This window comes from Taurulus bubalis (genome assembly GCF_910589615.1).
Source record: "Taurulus bubalis genome assembly, chromosome: 1".
In the NCBI taxonomy this organism is placed as follows: Eukaryota; Metazoa; Chordata; class Actinopteri; order Perciformes; family Cottidae; genus Taurulus; species Taurulus bubalis.
Window position 1 is genome coordinate 47,349,180 of NC_136589.1, and position 25,854 is coordinate 47,375,033.

General features: G+C 42.4%; 1 protein-coding gene across 1 annotated transcript in view; it reads left to right on the forward strand.

The window, feature by feature from the left end:
- Positions 1-10,206: 10,206 nt before the first annotated feature.
- LOC306733151 (GTPase IMAP family member 8-like) overlaps positions 10,207-25,854 on the forward strand; it is a gene marked incomplete at both ends in the record, with an annotated part of 31,984 nt that continues 16,336 nt past the window's right edge. Inside the window, one exon of the mRNA XM_079214348.1 lies at positions 10,207-10,438. Within this exon, the coding sequence (XP_079070474.1) occupies positions 10,207-10,438 (232 nt within the window). The remainder of the gene's footprint in view (positions 10,439-25,854) is intronic.

Sequence of the window (25,854 nt, forward strand, 5' to 3'; positions counted from 1 at the left end):
AAAACGCCCCTTGATAACTTCACTGTATAATCCAGTGTTTTTCAACCTTTTTTGAGCCTCGGCACATTTTCTAAAATAAAAAAAATCCCGCAGCACACCAACAACCTAAAAAGTTACAAAATGTCACATTGTAACAATACAGCATACATGGGAGGTCATTATTGTGCTTCCTACTGGCATGGAAGAGTATTCAGTGTTTCAAGTAAACCAGACAAAAATAAATAAAAAAGTGTTATCACTTTGTTAGAAAAATGAATAAAGTTATGCAAAAAAATTATATTTAGTTACTACTAAATAGCTTATTGTGGAAAACTAAGCTATTTTTTTCCAAAACGAGTGCAGATGTGTGAGCATCAGTATCAGTGGCTGCAGTGAGCTGTTTTCCTCTACACACATTTTTAAAACGAGGTTGTAGATTTGATACAGCCGCTCTCAATGTTGAGAGATGCAACAGCAGAAAAAACAACCTCACGGAGGGAGATCTCTATCAACCTCTATCGGCTTTTGGCGAAATGACAAGAATCGGCGAGTCGCGCATGCGTAACCTATTAATGTCAAACGGTGAACATTTAAAATCATCATTTCCTCTTGCGCCCCACCTGTAATAAATACCGCCCCAGTTTAATAAATACTGACGTAGAGGAAACATGCTGTTCATTTATTTTAATGACGACCACAAAGTGTGCAGTCTTTGTCGCTGCTGTGTGTTTTTCGGGCTTCGGGAAGAATATTTCCAGAGCCTCGATATCAGAAACGTCATTGATGGAGCTCCAGGCTGCAGCCTGTTGGATGTTTGACTTGACCTGCAAACACATGAACTGTTGGGCTTTAAAGTGAGAGCTCACAGCTTCAAATCGTGATCGCTTCAGCAGCAAATCCCATTGTGAAAAGCAAGCAACATATTTTTCGCCGCTCTGTGTCTCTCTGCTCACCTGTCTGGCTGCAGCGCATCGGGGTGGAACTCCTCCGTGTGACAGAGAGAAGGGTTGTGACGCGACCATGGAGAGACAGAAATGACGAGCTGTCGTGCAGATACCATCAATAACAGACGCCGTTTAGTTTGGTTAGTAACAGAACAAGGTTAACCTGTTCTATATTACTCTGCCAGACACTATATTGCAGGCTCAGATGCTCAAAAAAAAGAAAATCATTTGCGGTAGCTAAATAATATTTTTTTGGACCAATTAAGTGAAATTGGACATTTTCCCACGGCACACCTGATGATCTCTCACGGCACAGTGGTTGAAAATCACTGGTCGAATAGTTTCAGATCTGGCGCACATGGAGCAGCGCCACCCGAGAGACATCAGGTCCGATGGATGGTGCCTGAGGGCAGGCTACCATTGGTGTATTTTGGGGGAAGCTGCGTAGGGGTTCCCTGCCATTTATGTTGTCATTCCTGTTTATTGTGGGGGTTTTGTTTGTCGTTTTGGCCTTTGAGACCCTGATGCCTTTTGCTTCCATTTTAGTTGATTTACCTTTTTGTTAAATACTATTTATTGCCGCTGATATCTCAACCGCCTTATTGTTCCCTTCCTTTTTCCACCTTTGCCAAGGCTATTTCCCCTATAAATGTGTGGTACGCCCGTGTACGCTCTATGCAGGCCGTAACAACCTCCATCTGCCACCTATTGCAAAAAGGTAAAAAAAATAAATAAAAAAAAAAGTACATTTGCATCTAATTTATAGAAACAGTAATTTCTTCAGCAGGAAGCGAGTAGATATTAATTTGACTAACTTCTAACTCTCACGAAGTATATTTATTCATCTCCATAAATGTTTTGAATTGATCAGATTTCCAGGATGGTGGCATTCTGGAAATCTGCATGTAATTAAAAAAAAAAACTGGATTAAGTAGTTAGGGCGATACTTGATGAGACGCAACGCCACACTGATTTCTGGCACAATAAGCACAAACGTTCTCTTTTAACTTTAAAATGCTATGTCAAGAGCTTGCCATTTTACTTATTTAACTGTTGTCTGGTAAAAAAAAAGAGTTACATTAGTGGGTAACTTCTTGATAGCAGTTTTGATTTGATGTTTGTGGTTGCAATTCGAGATATTAGAATATATAAAACAAAGAGGAAGAACTTTAATTAAATGTTCAAATACTGTTATTTAATTCCACTCAGGAAAAACTATAAACACAAAGGATATGGTGAGATTTCACATTTAGTTTTTTTAGTGGATAATCCACGATTGTCACTACAGTATCTTACACTACCATATCTGTTGCCATGGCGGCGCGTACACAACGCGAGGCTTCGCGTCTCTCCAGACTTTGCAAAATAGTAATTATTTACAGCCGACAAGAACTTCTGGACATTCGTTCACACAACTTGGACCACTATATCGTCAACCTACGACTCATTCCTGAGATTGTCAGGACACCGGATACGATCGATCCAGTTCCGCCAGCTGGAAGGCCTCGCAGGCGGCGGCGAGATCGTAAACAACGGCGGGGGAAGAGAGGAGGGCTAAGGGCTAAGCTAAAGCTAACGCCGCATCGGCTGTCGCTACCCAGTGTAGGAGCTATTTACTAATAATATAAGTTTTTTTGTTCACAAGTGGTATTGTTTATTTATAGTTGTTTACGTAGGTTTTAGTTTGTTAATTGGGTAATGCTGTGGGCACCTGGTGTACTTAAAGGAGTAAGCGGGTACAGGACCGGGATGCACCTGGGTAGGCCTATGGTTTTATAACCAGCCAGCAGCGACAGGTCAGCACAGGAGAGGCAGCATGGGGCATTTTGTTTGTTTGATTATTTTAAGCTACAATAAAACCAGACTCCCGCATTGGACCCTGCATTATTTTGGCTGCGTCAATAACATAACCTACGGTGCATCAGTGGCTTTTCATATCGGTTTATTTTCTTTAATTTATATTTCTTTATTTGGCTTACGGGACAAATGGCCACTACAAGCATCTTCCTCGCCAATGTGCGGTCTCTGGCGAACAAAATGGATGAGCTGCGGATCATCACTCACAATTGGATTATGGACTGCAACATCATGTGTTTCACGGAAACATGGCTCAGCAGCTGCGTTCCCGATAGCGCCGTTGAGCTAACGGAACGCTACATGCTCAGAGCAGATGACTCCGGTAAGACCAGAGGCGGGGGACTGTGCATTTATATCAACAAAGCTTTGTGCACGGACACCGCTTTAATCAAGAGTCACTGCTCTGTTAACCTGGAATATCTAATGGTTAAGTGTAGACCTTTCTATCTGCCCAGAGAGTTCACATCTGCTGTTGTGACTGCAGCATATATCCCCCCGGATGCTAATGCTGCGCTTGCAATGAAAGAACTGCATGCTGCCACTAGTAAACTACAGACTAAACACCCAGAGGCAGCCTTTATTGTTGCGGGTGACTTCAACCACTCCAACCTGAAGTCTGTACTCCCCAAATGTCATCAACACGTCTCCTGCCCCACTAGAGGAGACAAGACCCTGGACCATGTTTACACCAACGTGGCTGAGGCCTACAAAGCCATTCCTCTCCCCACCTGGGACAGTCGGACCATCTCTCTTTGTTCCTCCTCCCCAAGTACACACCACTCATCAAACGTGAAAGACCAGCAGTGAGAACAGTTAAAGTGTGGCCTGAAGGAGCAGAGTCTACACGAATCCTTTTCGGTACAAATAGGAAGAAAGCCTCAATGCTTCACAAGGGAGCTGCTGGACAGACTAGATGAAAACACGACAGCAGATGCCCTGTCCCGAAGAGGAGAAGAGGGGCTTCCCCTCTTCATGAAGGAGATTAAGTCGGCTAGCGGCCCGGCTGATGTAATGAATTGATAGAGCTCTGGACTGAGCGCTACGTTTTCAGTTCTTTTGTGTTTGTTTAATTAAAAACCTTTAAAACCTGCAGAACTGACTGCTTGTGACTGTTCCGCTGCCAACTTCTGCGTTCTCCGTACCGTCCTGCTAACTTGCTAATTTCACTCTTCTTAAATGCTTCACTAATTACAGAAAATTATCCCACAAAGCTGTTACTCATCAGGCTAGTGCTCAAAGTGGGCCCTTCTACATTTCATTCTTTACCGTGCCAGCAGTTCTCACAAGCTGCAGGTCCCCGTTTCTGCCTGTTTATATCAGTTTCTCATGATGGAAACACTGTGTTTGCACCATGCACCAGCAGTATGATTTTTACAGGGCAAACATTTCTAGAAGAAACAAATGTCAGACAAACGTTGTTATACGTGTAAATAATGGAATAAGTATTCATATAGAAAGTTGTCTTTTGTAGCGTTATCTATGGTAGTATTTCAAATTGCATATAGTAAAAAATTTATCAAATATAGACTTTTAGATCCATTATTATTGCTGTTATTATTATTGTTATTAATATTAATGAGATAATACATAATATTATACAAAAGCAATATCAATATTCATATTATTTGTGTGTTTATTTATTTCTATATTTGTGTATTTATTTTTACAAATGTAGCAATTCATTCATGCCTATCTTTAATCAAAAAAGACGACGTTTCAAATGTATTCCCAAACTTGAATACTTTTGACCAAAAGGGGGCGTAAGAGTGACAAACAGCAATGGACAATTCATGACCTCATGTTTGGTCTCCACGGTGACACTAGTCCCTATCGGTCTGTGTCCCCACCGGGATAGAAGTACAAGAACACACACTCACTCACTGAAAGCAGGCCCAGACAGGTGGGCAGAGTGAAGGTACACAGCACCCACACTCTTATTCGCCCCGGGTCCAGTGGACCGGAACATCCTGCATGTAATATAAATGTGTAGGGGGGTGTACAGTGTGTGGGCATTGAAAATGTCTTCTGATTTACCAGCCTGGAGTCAAATTGACCCCAAAGAACCGATGGGTACAAGATGTGTACAGGACATTGAAAACATATCGTCATGTTATTGTATGTTTAAAATTAGGAAAAGTCTTAAAAATGTAAGCAAAGAAAATGTCAATCATTTATTTTGAGACGTTTTTTAGAATGTGCCCATATTCAGACTTACCCATACATAGACACTGGATTTGTAAAGTCTTACACAAGCATACCTGTACTTTGTTCTGAGTTTAATTAATAAAACACTTGGTTCATGAAAAAAGAAAAATAATAATTAGTGTAGATTGATATTATTTCGTGTGCATTTTTTTGGATGGAAAAGGTTTTTCCGACAGGATTTTTAAATTACATTATTTATTTTTTTTAAACTGCACTTAAATGTCAGTCTTTTGCAGTTCGTGTCAGTGTGTTACTTGGGCCTCGGCCAATTAGCTAAATATATATTAAAACAATTGACACATAAAATCCTGTTAAATCACTGATACTGTAAAAGAAGCATCACATATATAACTCTGACCCTAATCCCTCGAAAGTGTTCTCCGTTTTACCCTTTTTCTGTTGTTGAATTAACAAAATAAATAAATGAGCACCAGTCTAGACTTTTCTGTTTAATAAAAGTACCCTCCTCTCACTACAGGTTCCCTGGAAAGAGAGCTTGTTTTACTCACAGCTGCCTCCAATTGATTCCTCTGTGGCCCGCAGGTACAAACACAAAGAATCCTTGGGGGACCCTGTTGGATGTTCAGCCGTATCCCTGAGCACACAGTCCCGCATATCTACTCCGTCAAAGCCAATATCTAGCAGAACCTCAACACCTCAGACTGTGCTACGCCTCTCAGTCAGCTCCAGTCAGAAGATGGCTAATGTGATCCAGAATGTCACATTCGGTCCGAGCACATTCCCTCTTCGTGGCAATGAGGAAAAAAAAAGAGAAAACTTGGAGAAGTTTCTCTTAGCGATCAATGCGGCAGACCGATCTACACAAGCAAAACAAATTGTTACGCTTTGACAGCACCAGTTTTACTTGTGATTGTTTGACAAGACAAATTAAGTACCACTCTCTATGTGTGTGGAGGCTTTTTAGCTTCGGAGCACACCATCAGCTCTGCTCAATCAATATTATAACACTCATTCCAACTAGGCCCCAAAAAAGTGTATTTGTTGATCATCTGTTGCTCTCTCCAGCTTTCATCCATCCAGCCCTCCAACAGCAAGGAAAGATTCAAAGAATCCCCTCATGCAGGCCTGGACTGGGACAAAAATTCGGCCCTGGACTTTTGGTCCAGACTGATCACCACAATCCGCGCGCAGATACTGTGCCAACTCTGTCCCTTGATGTACTGTACATATAATCACACAAGCCCTTAATAACACTACTATACTGAAATGGGTCATTGTCTCCTTGTCTCTTATTTGATGTAATTTAATCTGAAAATGTCCATAAATAAGTGTTCAAAAAAAAGAAAAGCATGGACAATAAACCAGAAAAACTGCCAGAAAAAAATAGGTAAAGCACATTTGAACAAATTGGACAGTGGGCTTGAAGAAAGTATATTGATACTTAAAACACTTTAACTCTGGTGACCTGATTTGTAATTATAAAAAATGTGAAAAAGCAGATCTGCATGCTCAAAACCACAGCACCATAAAATAGTGGTTAATTAATCAGGATAGTATATCATTTTCCAACACTTTAGAATTAGATTTACACCACACGCTGTCTGTTATGTCAAGTAAAGTTCATAGACAACGTTTCTGAACATTTAGTGAATGTTCAGCAGCAAACATGTTTATTATATTTCTGCTCTTAGCAGCATCAGTTGCGAGAGCTTTTTTTTTTCTTTTCCCTCAGTTTTTCTGCACCGCCTTTTCGTTTTTTCTCCATGTTTTCTTTCTCTTCTCTCTCACAGATTGCTAATGATGTGTGATTAGCTCATCATGAAAGGTGATTGGACGAGGGGGTCTGGAAAATGCGTGGGCGGGACTACTGGGCCTATCATAGGGCCACTGGGCCTCTTATGCGTCTTTACATGAAAATAAATTAAAAAAAGGTCAGCCACTGCCGGCCCATTACTGACCGGCCCACCGGGAAAATTCCCGGTACTCCCTGTGGCCAATCCACCCCTGGTGTTCACATGCCTGGAGGAAAATGTGTCTTGCTAATAACCTCCTGTGAAGAGGCAAGCTGAGAAGGCATACTTCTTAAAGACACAGTGACATCTAGAAAATAAAGTATCCTTTATTAATCTCCTTGGGGAAATTGGTCTCTGCATTCAACCAATAATAATAACTAATAATTAAGGAGCAGTGTGCTGCCATGAGGCGCCTGCAGAGCAACTGGGGGTTCAGTGTCTTGCTCAAGGACATTTCAACATCAATACATTTTTCAATAAGATATTGTGACCCAAAATGTGCAGGCAGTTAAAGGGCCAAGCCAAAATGATCATATTGTTTTAACCTTTTAATTAATTAATTTAAAATAATAAACATTTTAAGTATAAATACAAACACATTTAAAAAGACTCAAACAGAATTACGTCTCTCGATTTCTCAAAAGTCCAGGCAGGCTCTCCATATTTCATTGTCCGACAGACCTTCATCAGGAAGACAATACTGCTGTCGCTGTCCCCCTCTGTTGATGCTGTGTTCACACCGGACGCGGCATTGGCGATTTTTTTTTTCACGGGGCGGCTAGATAGACGCGTTTGAGGCGGCGCGAACAGAACGTTTGACCTGGGGCGAACAAAGCGAAGCACGCGGCGCAAATTCGCGTGAGTTGAATTCTCCCAACTCCGGCGGAGAAATCGCGTGACGCAAAGTTGCGGCAGCCAATCAGCGTTGAGAATCAGCGTTGAGAAGCCTGCCGTTCCTGAATGAAACTGCTGCTGCTCCGCCTGAACCAGCGCTGACAGCGGCTTCATTGAGACGCTGTTGTGGGACTACGGATAATATTATGAACCCAGACACCATGGAGTTTGATGTTCCGACATATGTGGAGTTTACACAAAAAGTATAAAGCAGAACTTGTGGTTATTTCCATGGTGGATGGCATAATCGGTATCGTTTTCCGGAGATACGCGAGACGCAGTTCCTGGAGGAGTCGGTGAAATTCACCGAGCTGTGTGCGGCTACGGATGATGTTATGAACCCGAACACGAGGGCGTTTCATGTTCCCACATGTTTGGGACTTCCACAACAAGTATAAAGCAGAAATGCGGAAACATCGTCCGGTGTGAACACGGCATAAGAGTTGGGAGGAGGTGCCCTCTCTGCCTGCAGTAGTCCTGCAGAGGCAGACTGACTTCTCAGACTGTTCATCACCCAGCTGTGCGTGTGCACTCAGACCTCTGTCAATAAATTCAAGTACAACTCTCACAAAGCTGTTGCGCCTCATTTACATCTATCATCTCAGTTGCCTGTCAGACATGCAATCATTCTTATTTTTCGATGCCCCGTATCCTTCAGCGGCCGAGATGTTGCGCAGCAGTCAAATTTACTCCCACGGCGGGCAGGCAAGCGAGACAGTGGGTGTAATGAGAAAGATCATTGGGATGATGTACGCTGGCCTTTTCCCAGGCACCAGTTTTTGACCTCCAAAGCAATTGAGATCTCCAGATGGGAGCTGGCTTGTGAGGAAAGGTTTACAGAGTGTGAACGTGTCTGTATTACTTTCACTACAATATCCTGGGATAGCAACTTAACCCTTAGGAATCTGCGACCGCGGTTCCGCGGTATACGATGTTCACGTTTTGTAAATATTCACGGATAATAGTATGAACCCAGACATGGGGGCGTTTGATGTTCCCACGTTTGTGGGACTTCCTCAACCAGTATAAAGCAGAACTAGTGGTTATTTCAATGGTGAATGGTAAATGTTTTCACAGAGTAAAGCCACAGAGATAAGCCCCGCCCCCTTTCCGCAGCAAATGATTACGAAAAAGCGGAAAAATGAATTAACCACATAAAGTCGAGCGAGTAAAGTCAGGCAAAAAAGCGGAACATTTGCAACTCTTTTGGTGTGAACACGGCATAAGAAACACCATGACACAGGATCACCTTAATGCTCTGGCTATGCTCATTGATGAGGTTTGCAGCAGACCACTATCCTCCCCAGAACACGTGCACCTTTGAGGATGTTCGGGTGTTTTCCTCTTTATCGGTAACGTTGTATCTAACCATGGGAGCCGCCATCTTGCCATTCTGTTGACCAAAAAAATAAAAAAGCAGCTACCTCATTGTGTAGAATGATCACGTGTCGAATCGTGACACCACTCGGGACCAAGATCCTATTACGCTCTGAAGAAAATAGTTCTCATGAAACATAGACGCATCGAGAATCGACTGGAAATTCAGAGACAAACTTTTTTTTGGTAGCTTAGCACGACTCGTTCTTTTTTATGAGCTAAAGATTGTGTAGATGCACGACTGTGGAGCGGGATGAAACGATAACAGGGTTCACCTTACGGCCTAATTGCTGAGTTTGTGTCCAATGCACGTTCGCACCACAGCCAAGGATATATTTTAGGAGCTGTGCGACATGATTGAGCAAACTGGTTTACCGTGGAACAAACTGGTGTGCATTACCACGGATGGAGCCCCTTCTATGACAGGCATAACAAATTTACTGGTAGCACTGGTACAAAGAAAGTTAGAGGAGGAAAATGCAGATCCAGCAGTTGTTCTGCACTGTGCAGTAAATGCTTGGAATGTGAACGTGTCATGTCTGTTGTCCTGAAATATCAATTACATCAGGTCCAGGAGTTTACAGCATTGCCAGTTCAGGGCCTTTTTGGAAGAAATGTTGTCAACATATGGCTTTATTTTACTGAGCCTGCCACGACCCTGCCACACAAATACACACTGCCACCCGTGGCACAACTCTTCATGTGTAAATTTAAAAGCTATGGGGGACACTGTCGGAGCCAGCCAAGACAAGTATATTTTACCTCCATTTCTTTGTTTTTTAATGGAAGGTATTACTTGAGTCTCTTTCTTCCCTTAAATGGAAGCATCTGCTTACCAACAGCCAGATTCTCGCCTATTGGGATGGACGTCAGTTTAGAGGTTAAATGAGTGACCAGTAGTCGGATCTTGTGGAGTGAATTAGCATTTTCCTTCTGCCTCTCTTCATTGTTACTGAAGTGCAGGGATTTTTGGTGGCCTCCCATCTATTCAGTATCAGCTACCTGGGAGACTCGGCAGGCTTTGTTCCTAAACATGCGGGTGCCTGGTAAACCGAACAATGACATATACGCCACAGTACCCAGGAACTGCTGCAATTATTTTGTACTGAGGTTTAGGGACTTGTTTGTATCACATTGTATGGCATATCAATTAGACGTTTCATCTACCTTTTTATAATGAGGCCTTACGGACCAAGATGGCACGTAAAGGAGGCGACCTGCTCTACAATGGCCACAAGATTCGCCTTTATGATGACTACAGCCCGGACCTGTTGAAGCGGCGTGCCGAGTTCAAAACTTGCAAGGCGGAGCTCTACCAGCGGGGCTACAAGCCGGCTCTTCTATATCCTGCCAAGCTACGCGCTACCTTGCCGAATGAAGAGAGAGTATGGCTCCCGACCATCGCAGAAGCCACTAAGTTTGTCCACGGTTTGCAGGTGCATCAACAACACGTAAGCGACTGAACTTTGCATTCGCTGAACTTTGCATTCACTGAGCGTAGTGCCTTTTGTTTGTGTGTATCTGGCGGCGCTAACTAGCGCAATGTGTTTTATTTGCCTCGTTAGCCAAACATGTTAGCTGTAGCTTGACGTTCCTGCTCTATTAACGAGGCTATATTTGATTTGCGTAGCCTACTATGCATCTGTTAAACAGCACTTACAGCTGGTTTGTTTCCCTCCTGTTTTGTGCGAGGTTCGTTGTTTTGGGTTTCTGACAATGTTTGTGCTTGGTTAGCGCTAAATGTAAGCCTTTTTATACCTGTTGCAACTGTTTTGTTATTTGTATCATTACAAATAACAAAATTTCAAATAACAAAAGCTTCGGGTTAATGTAATCTCAGTTAGTTTTTATGTGTTTTATGTGTATTTTCTTGTATCCTGCGTGCATGCTGCTCTTACAACTTTATGTGCCCAACTTAGTCAAGTGTTCTACCTCTCATCTCCAGTGCAGGGATGGGAACAGGCATTGTCTCTGGCAGACGAATCAATGATTGTTATTTGCACACACCCCCAAAAACACCCTGTCTTAAAATCTGGACACAATTTAAACAACAATTTACATTGCAATCTATACCTGGTCTGGCTCCTGTTTACTCTAACCCCCTGTTCACTCCATCCATTATAGATAATACATTCTTAATTTGGAGAGACAAAGGAATTTTATCCTTTAACCATCTTTACATTGATGGTAAATTTGCTTCCTTTGGTCAGTTAGCACAGGCTTATAACTTGCCTTCAACCCACTTTTTCAGGTATTTGCAGATAAGAGATATTGTACGTAACCGCTTTCCCAATTTTCCCACCATACCATATCCCACGCTTATAAACACCATCCTCAAAATTAACCCTTACCGGAAAGGTACCATATCAAGGATTTACTACACTCTTCTTGAGCACCAATCCTCAACCTCTGGTGCCTTGCGTACTGCATGGTCGGCTGATCTTAATATAGAGATAGACTCTGCAGTGTGGGAGAACGCTTTGAAATGGGTCCACTCATCCTCAGTCTGTGCCCGGCATGGAATCTTTCAATGTAAAGCAGTGCACAGGGTTCATTGGTCCAAGAGTAAACTGGCTCTTATATTCCCAGGTGCAGACTCACGCTGTGACCGGTGCCATTTAGGACCGGCCAGTCTTGGCCACATGTTCTGGGATTGTCCTGTACTTGCGCCGTTCTGGAAGTTCACTCTCTCAGCCGTCACTTCTACCAATATCTGTCCCTCACCATTAGTTGCCCTGTTTGGTGTCCTACCTTCTGGGAACCCACTACCATCTTACTTCTGTGAACTTGTGGCCTTTCTGTCACTTTTAGCGAGGCGTGTTATCTTGCTACATTGGAAGAACTCCCAGCCCCCCTCCCACTCTCAATGGCTTAGAGATGCCCTTCGTTTTATGACATTAGAAAAAATGAAGTACTCTTTACGAGTCACCTCTACTAAGTTCTGTAAGGTCTGGGAACCCTTCTTAGAGCACGTCAGGTCTACCCAACTAGATATCGCCACATATTAGCAGCATGCAGCACTACTATTTTTATATATATAATTTCTTTTTTCTTTCTATGTTTTTGTATTATTTATTGTTATGCATATGTTTTTTGTTTCCTTATTTATAGTCTTTACATTGCTCAATTAATGCAAGTGTGTGTGTGTGTGTGTGTGTGTGTGTGTGTGTGTGTGTGTGTGTGTGTGTGTGAGTGTGTGAGTGGATGGATGTATGTGAGTGGATGTGAGTGAGAGAGTTGAAGGTCAGAGAAGGTGGGATAGTAAGAATAAGCATATGTTTTTATAATATTATCTGCCACTGCAAGCATTTAACAGCCAGTTGTTGATTTTGGGTTTTGGTTGCTTTTATAATTTTCTTTTCTGTGTGTGTATCAAATTGCCTTGTTGTATATTTGTTTTGGGAAAAAAGGAGGCGAGGAGAGTGGGGCTGTAATGTGTACCCTCCCCATTTGGCTGTCTGATATGTTATCCTTTCACTCCTTATTTGTGAGGTCTATTGTATATTAAGTCTTGTTTTTTTTTCAGAACGGTAGCAATGCGTTTCCTAAGTTTGGGTGTAGTTGGCGCTTTGGGATTTTTGACATCATCACATCCATGCACTAACGCCCGATGCAGTCGGAAACCCTGATGTAACGGACAGAATTGTGGCAAGGCAAACAAGAATCCATTTTCATTCAACACACCATATTCTTCTCGCTTCTCGAACAGAATATCCAACTATTCATATGAGTGGGGTGAGGAGAACAGTAACTTTCCTTCCTCTCTTTCCAATCTGGACAAAATGTTTGCAAAGCTTCTGCTCCAGTGGGGTAAGGGACAAGTTTACATCTTAATGCATTTCTGATGTGTCTCTTGATAAGTATGAAGACAAGGGCATTCTTGATACCTCTCCTTCTTCTCTCCGACAGTTGAAGAGAATAACTTGTGCCAGGGTAACGTTAGCAAGGTCTTTCCATTTTGAGGGCGAAACCTCTTCTGTCACGGAATTCACAAGTCGCTACTCTTTCTCAGACAAATGAGAATGAAGATGTTGGACATCCTCCTGGAATGGCAGGAGTTAAGGAGAATTTCGCTTGGTCGTCAAATTTCCAACTTTCTCGGTATAGCTGGGCAAATTCATCAGCATCTTGGGCTGCTTCTTTATCTTTCATCTTTAATCCTTCAGTCTTAATGAACATGGCCAAAGAATGCAAGCTGTGTCCAACTTTGCTAGCAAGAGATGGACATTGATATTTACCAGTTTCATCATTGAATTCAGCTTGTTATCTTGCAGTGGTGACAACATGACTGTACTTTTCGGGTTTTATGAGTTCTTTCATTGTCTTCACAAGTGTAACTTCTTTAGCGGTCAGTACAAGTCTACCAGCTCTCTCAGCTTCTGTTGAATGTATTGTTGTTGGCTGATTACCTTCTCAATCTTAGGAAACCGTCTGTTTACAATCAAGTATGCAGCAGTCTTGCTTCACAGCAAGTGCAATTGTATCATGATTCATATAATTTAAGAACACTCAGTATGAATCGTGAAATCCAATTGGAGCAGGTTTATTTTTACACTCAATCAAAACAATGGGTCAATACAAAATCATATTACACACAAACTACTACTAATAAAAGAGCCGTATACAATTATTTACAAAGATGTGCAGAGATGCGGCTTGCCAGTGGAGAGATGGACCAATCAAGATGAAGGTTGTATTGACATTGATGTTGATAATGTTTATTTGTTGGTGGATTGGGACGAGACCTGTGTATGTTGAAATGTCTCCATTTGAGTTAATCTTGGTTTATGCTATGTGCTGTTTGAATAGCCATTTTCAGTTAAAGTGTTGCTTTGATGTTATTGGCATAACACACAAGAGGGGGAGATGTCATATACGGTAGTCTAATGCGCTTGCGCATATACTGGGTGTTAGACGGAAGTGGGAGTTACGCATGTAAGCGAGACACACGGTGATCCATTAAAACCAGCTGAGCAAATTAAGAAGCCTCAATTGCCTTGATTTACCCTGTCAAAATACACGCTCAATGAAATGGCTCAAGCTAAAAAGTTTTTTTTTTTTTTTTAACTACAGTGTGACGCTGGCATGAAACAGCACGAAGCCAAGCTGTCAAGAACAAGGATCCCGGTGGTTGGGCGGCGTCGGGCACTGTAGGCACAAGCAGCGCACGGTACGGAGAAGGGATCCGTGTACGTTTTGTTCGTTTGTTTTATGGTTCATACGGAAATACCATGGTTTCTTCGTTTTCTGTTTCTGTTTCTTCTGTTTCTGTTACGATGCAAACGCATAGAAGGGTAATCAATCAATATAAATAAATACACCTGGATATGTTAGCAACAGAAGTGACTACAGGCAGTTTAATATGCATGTATATATGTACACAGCAAGAATCAACTTTTCAATTAATCGGTGCATTGTTTAATGCAACACAGTTAATAATATAGTTTAGTCAAAGTCATTTTTGTGTGTAGAGTTGTTGCTGTTAGCATCATATTTATTTTTCCATCGTATTGTGCTGTTCCTTGAGTGAACACAGAGCAGAGCCTGCATTAGAGGCGCAGAGTAAAGGGTTCACCTTTCTACCAGTAGATGGCGGTATTTCATGTATTTACTTGTTATATTTGTGTCATTTTAAAACCAAACATTCCTACATGGAAGAGTGAGCATGTGTTGATCACGAGGCAATAAATAATGAAAATTGAGAAATAAAGAGACACTTGGTTTATTCTTTTAGTACGGACCCTGTCGCCGGCGACAAGAAGTAACATGCGAACAGGATGCAAAATTAAAATGACCGTAACACCTCGAATATAAAAGCCTGTCTGGATGTGTGAGGAGTACAATAATGGGTTCTGTCTTCAGCTGGAGAGGAACTGCTTCAAGGAGATAAACAAATCTCTAAAACGCCTGGACATGGACACATATAAAATCCTATAACATGGACACTGAATGCTCTATGCAAACAAAACTGTTTGAGAAGATGTAAAATAGGATAAATTTCATTCCTGTAATCTCAAAAGCTTTGCTCATGTTCATTTTCAATTGTTTAGAAGAGAAACATGATGGAAATTTAAATACGTTTATTCTTATTAAACACGCATATAATTAAATTTTTAGTTGATTGATTTGTTACACTTAAATCCTGCATTGACTGTACGGTACAGAAGAGGTCAAAGGGCCAAGGGCCAAAGGGCCAAGATGAGAAGATATATAATGTTGTTCAAATGCTGTGGTCCAAATGCCATTGAGATACAAAAAGTTTGACTAAATCTTACAAGAGCACAAACGAGATGAATTGGTTCTATTTACTTCTTTGCTACTATGTTACCTGTCTCGTGACCTCAGAGTGACCTCTGGAGCTGTAGGGATGCAGACCGTCAGGCTGGACTTGGGTTGGGAACCAATGCAACAGATTACCAGCTCTTTAGCATGTTAGACAAACCAGCATGGCACTGTCTCATAACAATGAAGTTCCCATCCAATAACACTGGTATGTAGAAGCCTGCTTTGTTTAAAATTGTGACTGTGACCGTAATCTGAGAGGAACAAACATGTCCTTGAACTGTAGTAGAGATGCAGTTTAGTGACATTGGAATGTCATTTTTGTGGAGAGAATGTTTCGATGTTATCTCTAGTGACAGAGAGACATCATCTTGAAATACAATATTATTATAATATTATTATACATATATTATTTCCTCTTTTGTTGTAAAATTGACCTATCATCACAAAAGGTCAAAGGTCACATTTATCCTGAGTACAATATTTTGGCCTTCATAGGGGTTTAGATCAGTGTTTTTCAACCTTTTTTGAGCTGCAGCACATTTTCTACAATAAAAAAAATCCCGTGGCACACCAACAACCCAAAAGGTTACAGGATGTCACATTGTAGCATAATACAGCAAATACCTGTATGGTTAGGTAATACTTCACAGTACTAGTGACTCCATCTGTGCTTTTATAAATAATAGAATAAAGAACATTGCAATCGCTCTCAATCACACCAGATAGCTCCATCAGACAAAAAAAAAGTGTTATCACTTTGTTAGAAAAATTAAAATAAAGTTATATCCGTGCAAAAAATAACTAATATTTAGTTACTACTAATTAGCTTATTGTGGAAAACAACAAGCTATTTTTTGCAATACTTGTCAAACAACCTGTAATACGCTCCAGTTTGACAAATACTGACTTAAAGGAAACATGGTGTTCATTTATTTTAATGACGACCACAAAGTGTGCAGTCTTTGTCACTGCAGTGTGTTTTTCGGGCTTTTGGAAAAATATTTCCAGAGCCTCTCGATATGCGAAGTCAGAAACATCATTGATGGAGCTCCAGGCTGCAGGCTGTTGGATGTTTGCCCTGACCTGCAAATACATGAACTGTTGGGCTTTAAAAGTGAGAGCTCATAGCTTAAAATAGTGATAGCTTCAGCAGCAAATCCCATATTTTTCGCCGCTCTCTCACTCGTCCACTGTGTGCTCACCTGTGTGCAGCGCATCGGGGCGGAACAGAGAGCAGAGAAGAGTTGTAGATGCGAATATGCTGAAATATTGGATAGTCGGTTTTCAAAAACGCAAACATGTTATTTTGACAATTCTTTCCCCTTATTATTCTTATTTGCATGATAACAATATTATCTAACTTACTTCCATTTGAATATATTAATACATATTGTGTCTGCTGGTTGCAGCCTCATTCTAGCCCAGGGGTGGGCAAACTACGGCCCGAATATTGGTAAAAAAATTATACTTAGTTATAAATTAGAGACCACATTCATTTTGCCTTTTTCCTGCAATACCCAGCGTTTCAGTTGATCCCACTCCCCAGTACGAACACTCTAATAGCCCTAGTTTTTAAAGTTGTAAAATGAATAAACAGCTCAATCCAGAGTTATTTCCTCAGCATAATGAACGTGCATCAGACCCACGAGACTGCGCCGCCCTATGCGCTCATGTGTCACATTGTTTTCTACTTCCAGCTTTGTTCACCCCTCCACATGTGAAGAAATGCAACAAATCGCTGGACGACCAGAACGGAGAATTCTGCCGTCGGTTGTCTGATTAAAAAAAAGAAAAGTGACTTGTGTCACGTCTCCTCCCAGGTAGCAGCGGACATTTCCGTATTGCGGGACAATTCGGACCAGGTGGTATGCGTTGCGGAGACCCAGCACCGCTCCTCTGGTCCATACCCCTCCCAGTCTACCAGGTACTGATATCCCCTCCCCTGCCGGTGGACATCCAGGAGGGGATTGACCGTGTAGACGGGGCCCCCCTCAATGAGACGGGGCCCCCCTCAATGACACTCGGTGCGGAGGGAGATGTCCTTGGCCGAAAGCCACACCGATTGACCAACACGGTAGTCCAGAGCTGGAACACGCCGTCGATTCGCCGATCTCCTGTTCTGCTCTGCTCTGCTGTGCGAACTAGAGTAGTCTCTCTCCACATGCGTCTACGACGGGCATTGCTTTGGACCGAAGGTACGGGAACCTCAACCTCCTGGCTGGGGAACAGGGGAGGCTGAAAACCCAAAGAGGCCTCAAATGGGGACAGCCTGGTGGCAGTAGATGTGTGGGAATTGTGGGCGTACTCAACCCACGGGAGGTGACGACTCCATGAAGAGGGATTGGTGGCGGTCACACACCTGAGGATGGCCTCGAGCTCCTGGTTCATCCTCTCAGTCTGGCCATTAGTCTGTGGGTGGAATCCTGAGGAGAGGCTGGTCGTGGCGCCGAGGGTGTGACAGAAGGCCTTCCACAACTGGGACGAAAACTGAGGGCCGCGGTCCGAAACTATGTCTGCCGGGATGCCATGAAGCCTCACCACATGTAGAACTAGCAGATCGGCGGTAGTGTGCAGCCGAGTGATGTAGTGAGCAGCCTTTGAAAACCGGTCCACCACCGTCAGAATGGCGGTGTTGGTGTCAGATGGAGGGAAACCAGTAACGAAATCCACCCCGATATGGGACCACGGGCGTTGTGGCACAGGAAGTGGTCTGAGTAACCCCACGGAAGGTCGATGCGAAGCCTTGTTGCGGGGGCGCACGTAGTGCAGGCCAGCACATACGAACGCGTATCCTCCTCGAGAGACGACCTCCAAAAGATGCGGCGGAGCCAGTTTATAGTCCAGCGGATGCAGTGCCGTAACGGAAACACATGAGGCCCCCCTGCAGAATAACCCTGATAGCCCCCCCCATATGTAGGGGATAATGTATTGTCCGGCGGTCATTATCCAAAGAAAAACAAACAGGTATGTGAGCGAGTGTGTTTGTGCTCTTTTATTTTTCTAGACAGTCTTTGCCAATCATTTATTCCCGTAGTCCAGGCACTGCTATGGCATGCAGATCTTCTCTCACCAAAAAGCCAACAGGGCTCACAATATACTCAATTTTGGGGGAGTAACACAGCCATTTGCGTTGTATCTTGGTTCCTTTTTTTGACACTCTATGATACAAATCTTTAGAAAAACATCTCCCCTTTTTATCTTTAGGATACGAACCTTCACATTTACATGGTCCCTGCCTTAAAATGAACTTTTTCATGTCAGCATCAGTAATATCCACCGGGAAATGTGCCCGGTCACCAGGGTAAAGTGTAGTATTAGAAGTTTCATCTGACTCTGTCGCACGGCTACCCGAGGCCTCCTCACGGCTGCCTGTCTCCTCACTGCATCCTGGCTCTTCACTGCATCCTGGCTCTTCACTGCAGCCTGGCTCTTCACTGCAGCCTGGCTCCTCACTGCAGCCTGGCTCTTCACTGCATCCTGGCTCTTCACTGCAGCCTGGCTCTTCACTGCAGCCTGACTTCGCTGGACTTGCAGAACCTTGGCGCACGCCTGGCTCTCCATTATCCTCTGTCACAGAATATGATTTAAGTGTCAACGGTGAATGGGACTTTTTTTTTGACGGCCACAGAGCTAGGGAAGCAAAGGAAGTTTGGAACGTACACAAACCAGGCATCGTTCACATAGCAACTGTCAACTGTCAAATAGCAAACTGTGAAGACCCATTCCCCCGGTACTGGGGGAGCGTCTCAAGATTAAGTTTTCAAATAGTCATATGAACCACAAATGAGTTCTAATACTTGTATTATCTTATATCATTTTTTTCCGGAATTTTCTTGAAGAAAATGTATATTTTCAAAAAAAACTTTTATAACATATTTTGATCATAACTATGAACATCCAGCATAATCTAATTAAGAATGGCAGAAAAATGCTTTTCGAGTTCAAAATGTGTGCTTCAGACCCTGACCAAGGTCTCACATACTAATAACCCCTTGTTAGAAAGAACAGAGCCTACAGAACCCAAATATGCACAAAACAAAGTGTTGGGGTAATTTGAAGGCTTTTCAGGAGAAAAACTGTGTAAATTGGTTAAAAAATGAAAAACGTAAAAGTTATATAAGAAAACTACATTTCCCAGAAGCCAGCCCATGTGCATTCTCTTCAGTAGACTGCACATGTGCCGTCTGAGGTGGATCAAAGATCCTCCATTTGACAGGGCCCCGCCCCCAAAGGGTTAAGGATCAAACTTGATAAAAACTCAGAAAATTCAGATATAAATTCTGAATACGTACCTGGTGGCCGGTACACCACAACAAACAGAATGGGCTGTACTGTTTGCCAGGTTGGATGTGAAAGACTAAGAACAAGGCTTTCAAATGAGTTTTAGTTCAATCCAGGTTTAGGACCCATTAACAGACCCGAATCAAAGATGGCAGCTACTCCACCTCCTCAGCCGGTGCCTCAAGGAATGTGCATATTAACATGACTTGGAGGAGTAGATTCATTTAGGCTGACATATTCCTCATGTCTCAGCCAGGTTTCAGTAAGACACAACACATCACTTGTCTGATATTAATTAATTTACTAATACAGCTTTAGAAGACAAAGATCTAATATTTAGGAGTCCACATTGAATTATCCTATCGTGTTGCACTATTGCAGTAGTGGTGTTAACCTTTATGAGGTTATTTTCTATAACTCCTCTTTTGGTTACTTTTTATTTAATTAATTTAAGTGGCCGTGGGACAGACACAGTCTCTATAGAGTTAAAGGTGGGCAGCTGCCCTAAAGAAAATGTAGGGAATGCAGATAAGGGTGTAAGACTACAACTCTGCTTCTGCTTCCTGGTCTGTCATGTACGAGGTCGACCAATAAACTTGGTCATATTTGCAGAAAGGAGATCCGCTCCATCCGAAGTGGGATGGATGCCGTCACCCCTAATCAGACCGGGGTTTCCCCAGAAAGTCTGCCAGTTATCTACGAAGCCCACATTGTTTGCTGGACACCACCGTGACAACCAACGGTGAAATGCTGAAATGCGGCTACACATCTCATTAGAGACAGTATTTGGCAGTGGGCCAGAGAAAACTACGGAGGCCACCATTGTTTTGGCGTAAACACACACCGATTCCACATTGATCTTAGTGACCTCCGTGTTGCGAAGTCGGGAATAGAAAGGTATCTATTGAAATATTTTTATGCCAAAAAACATGATGATAATAAAAATGTCAGGATCTCCCTCAAGATCAAATGTTGTCTATTGATGAACAAATGGTCCCTTTTAAAGGTAGATCTAGTCTAAAGCTATATATCCCCAAGAAGCCACACAAATGGAGATACAACATATTTGTGCTTTATGATACAAAAGACCTGGTGCATCCATTCAACATATATATACAGGGAAAATTGATCCTGTACCTGGAGAATCTGACATTGGTGCAAGTGGAAACATTGTCCTAAAACTTCATGCATGGTGCCGTCAATCACCTGTTGTATTTTGACTACAGGTTTCCTTCCTTGGATTTGTTTGCTGCTCTTGCAAACAAGAAACAAGAAACATCCAGGTCCAGCTAAGGCGATTCCAACACTGGAAGTCCGTTCAGATGCTGTGGCTCACTGGCCAGTGATTGAAAGTGGGCGGCAACTCCCAAATTGCAAGGGCCAGACTGTATTCAAATGTTCAAAGTGCAATGTTCACCTGTGCCTCAACAACTGCTTTTGAGAAACAATCCACATACCTGGGACTGGAACATTTGTGAAATTACTATTATGCCTAATGTGCCTCATGTCGCTAATTAGCCTCATACCTAAATGTATAACTACTCTGTGCTATATTCAAATGTACAATCTCCACTTAATTTAGCATCTGCATGAAAGCAAAAAACCCAAATAATAATTGTTCTTGAACAACAAAACTACATTCGGCTACAACACACGTTATGTCGGACACTACAGCTGAAGAAAAGATGGACAAACTGCACGGGAATTAGCAAAAAGGAGGACAAAACCTGAGACCGACCTCACATTGTTCATCACAACAAGCAGCACCTCGAGGCATACATCTCTCCAGTTCACCACATAATCAATCCTATACACACCTCAGCTGAGCTTGACTTGGCCCTTGTTTGGACGCCATCATTAATTTGAAGCATTACTTGAGATTGAGTGCAGAACAAAATAAATGCCTTTTTTAATTAAAAAAGGGTTCTAGCTGTTCATAATACACATTAAGGCCACCATACAACCAATTTCATGCTACATTAAAGAGAAGGTTATTGAAGTGAAACAAACAGTCACCTTCCTCTAATACGAATCCAACAATGTAATCGCTATTATTAAGCAACCGCACAACAACTTTCTTTGATTTGCACTGGTATGCTTAGGTATGCTTATTCTGTCTGCTCTGGAATATATTTGTTGCGATCTTCAACTAATTGATTCTGAGCTGTGCGAGGAGGTTTGGACCGTCCTTTTCAAAAGCTCTCATCAACGAACAGTTAAATCAGGTCCTGTGAGTAATCAGTTTCACTAGAAAAACAAGCAATTGATTTTAATATAATTAACTTAGCTTAAATAGAAACAAGTTGGTATGGATCATTTGGTAAACAGAACACATAATGGGAATACAAATAAAATGGAATACAAAACGATTATCGTACTGACCAGTATTTTATTTGGTTTATGGCTTCAGATTGGAGCTTTTGCTGAAAGCATAAACTTGTGTACTGATTCTTGTTGGCGCCACATGAGACTTTTCGATCTCCCACGGCATCCACCTGTCATGCTGCAGGACTTAAAGCCTTACATCATTCAAACTGGTGACTTTATCAATTCACCATAGGAGCTATAAACAAAAACGGTTAATATGTGCATTCTAACATGGGGGTCTGTGGAGATTGAACTGCAACTTCGGACATGTTGACTTCATTTTCTGCTCTAGTGTTGTATTTCTGATGAATTATCTGTTCAAGGAGCATTTTTTAAACCACACATGCTGTTAACAAGGTTGACCAGGACTGAAACTTTCAAGACCTCTTGTCTGGACTCCATTCAACACGATATACTGTATATTTAGGCTCACTTCAATTGACGCCAAATGTACTGTAGATATTTATAAATGGAGCTCTGATTTTAGGACAGATCCTTATGCACAAACTGAGTCTACATCCCAAAAGAAAAGCACATGTCCATAGCTCGTACATGTGATTTTCCCAGCAAATGTATGACTTCACACGTAAACATCAATTTCCCATACATTTACATAAGGTGGTGCTTCATCACATGTGAAGCAGCATTACATATATTGAACATTTGTAGATATGTAGATTTAGTATCGTCTACATTACAGCCAGGAGGTTCAGAGCCCAGACTGTGTTGTTGTCATGCATCTACAGTAGACACCATCTTCTAATGACGATGAGAGGCAGACTCTCGGCTCTTTATTATAGCAGCGCTGTCGAGTTTCGAACCAGTAAACATTGCAAGAACAACAATATGCTTTTGACTCCCATTCTCTTGTCTGTGTAGAGTGACATCAGCCTGATGGAGAACTTTCTGTTGGCAGAAGATGTTGGTGAGCACGTTGACTCCAACACATCACACAAGGGACTTTTAGTGTCTCTTTTGTTTGTGAGCGAAAGTGACAGAGCACTTTAAACATGCAGTCAATGAAGCTGAAAGCCTTTGAAATATTTGCCAATTACTGTAGCTATAGGCACAAGGCAACATTTAACTGCTTCAGAAAATGACTCTGTCTCTGCTTTATGTTTTGCTTGTGAAATTGCCCTCTCTGTGAAATGTGTCCCTCTCATCCCAGCAGTCACATGTTCTTCTCATCTGCACTGCATCCTCTCATTCAAATCAGTATAGAGTAAGAAATAGAGGAATCCGCCCAGTTTGTCAAACTAAAGATCTGATTGGTTGAAGACTACGGCGTAGTGTAACGTCCGCAGGAACAACTTGCAGACGTTGGTTGCGTTAACTTGCAGGTTTATTGCAGAGTGTTCACAGAGTTGGCAACAGGCTCTTCGCTAACAGTAGCTCCGGTGTAACAGCTAACAAGCTCAACTAGCAACCACACTCTATCATAACATCAACAACACAACGTCACTTCCTCCTTAACCACCCGCCTATCCCCCTACTCCACCAATCACAGGCCGCAGCCCTACCAAGAAGCACGCTGCTTCTCTGTGATTGGCCGGAGAGAGTGAGAGGCACCTGGCCGACCCATCCCCACCAACAGACGCCTGTACAGAGTCGCTACACTAGCTTCCCGCCGCTAAACCTAGCCTCGTCATATCAGACCAATGAAATTGCTGAACAGGTCACAGTGGACCAATGAAACTGTTTCGGCAAGCTACCGGTAACTTAGCGTAATTCTTCAGATCACCCATTTTGCGCTTCGTGCACGCACCTTCATCATGGAAAAGACACGAAGAAATGCATATGATGCAGCTTTCAAGTTAAAAGCGATCCGCCTGGCTGTCGAAGAAGGAAATAGAGCTGCTGCACGTAGGCTCGGCATCAATGAGTCGATGGTGAGACGCTGGAGACGGCAGCATGAAGAACTGACTCGTTGAAAAAAGACGACAAAAGCTTTCAGAGGCAAGAAAAGCAGATGGCCCAAACTTGAAAAACACACAGAGAGCAGACGGCCGAGGTGTTTCCACCGTGCAGATCCGACTGAAAGCTAAAACAATCGCCACCGAAAAGAATATCGAAGATTTTAGAGGTGGACCATCTTGGTGTTTCAGATTTATGCAACGAAAAGGCCTGTCAATTAGGGCATGGACGACTATGTGTCAGCAACTCCCTCCCGACTTCAAGGAAAAAATTACAAACTTCAGCGAATTCACTCAAAGAAGATCGCCACAAATTCCATTGGACCAGACGACATCATAAATATGGATGAAGTACCTTTGACGTTTGACCTACCTCTCACTAGGACTGTTAACAAAAAAGGTGAATCGTCTGTCACGCTGAAAACATCTAGCCACGAGAGAACGCATTTCACTTGTGTTCTGAGCTGCACAGCATCCGGACTAAAGTTTCCACCCATGGTGATTTTTAAGCGGATGACAATGCCAAAAGAAAAATTCCCAAAAGGAATCGCCGTGAAAGTCAACAAGAAAGGGTGGATGATAGAAAGTCTAATGAAGGAATGGCTGAATGAATGCTACGGGAAGCGACCGGGAGGATTTTTTCACACAAAAAAGGCATTGCTTGTTTTGGACAGCATGAGGGCCCATATAACAGATTCTGTGAAAGAAAGAATGAAGAAAGAAATTATCCTTTTTTAATCCCTGTGAGGCGCCCAGGGAGCATCAAGATGACAAACTCAATTCCAGCTGTCATTCCTGGGGGGCACAACAAAGTATTTGCAGCCTTTCGACATTAATGTGAACCGTTCATTTAAGGTGGCACTCCGAGTTCAGTGGGAGGCTTGGATGACGAGCGGCGAGAAATCCTTTACAAAAACTGGCCGCATGCGAAGAGCAACTTTTTCTCAAGTCTGCCAGTGGATCCTAACAGCGTGGAGCAGTGTCAAAGAATCCACCACCACCAACGGGTTCCGAAAGGCTGGACTGCTGCGTGAGGAGGAGGACAGCGCAAGCGGATTTTCCTCGGGAGGAAAGTGACATTGAGAGCGCAAATGAAAGAGAGACTGAGTGCAACGAAGCAATTCGAAGAGGACTTCACTGAAGAAGAGGACTTCAATGGTTTCTGTGCACAGCAGGACGATGGCGATAGTGATCAATTACTTTTTCTGGAAGGTTCCTATATTTTCGCCGAGAAAATGTGTGACGAAGTAATTACAAACCTTCAGGCTGTTCAATACTGAAGAAGACAACTTTAGTACTGTTCTGAAAAAAAGCATTTGCCGTATGTATGTACTAGTTGTGGATGTTGCCAGCATTTATTTAATTAAAAGTTTAAAAAAATGCGTTCCTGTAACATCTTGCTGTGTTCATATCTCATGTTTCAACGGGGACACCTGCGGCTTATAGACAAGTGCGGCTTATTTATGTACAATTTCTTTTTTCTTAAAAAAATTAGCAGGTGCGGCCTATATATAGGTGCGGCCTATAGTCCGGAAATTACGGTATATATATATATATATATATATATATATATACACACACAATAAAATAGAATACAAATAACTGGAATGAAATATATGTACAGGTGCAGAGTGTATTCATTAATTAAGCAAATTAAATGTAAACAATAGATAGTGCAAAATGCAAAGTATGTATGTGAAGTGTAATAAACATACACGTGTACAGTGATAATCAATCCACAGAGGATCTAGCAAGCCGTGACTTGTTGTAAAATCTTAATGCTGTAGGCAGGAATGTTCTCCTGTAACGGTCCTTGTTGCAGCGGAGCGTGAGGAATCTCTTTGAGAAAGTGCTCCGCTCAGCCAGGTTTCAGTAAGACAGAACACATCAATTGTCTGATATTAATTAATTTACTAATACAGCTTTAGAAGACAAAGATTTAATATTTTAGGAGTCCACATTGCTTCTGCTTCCTGGGCTGTCATGGATCAAGTCTGC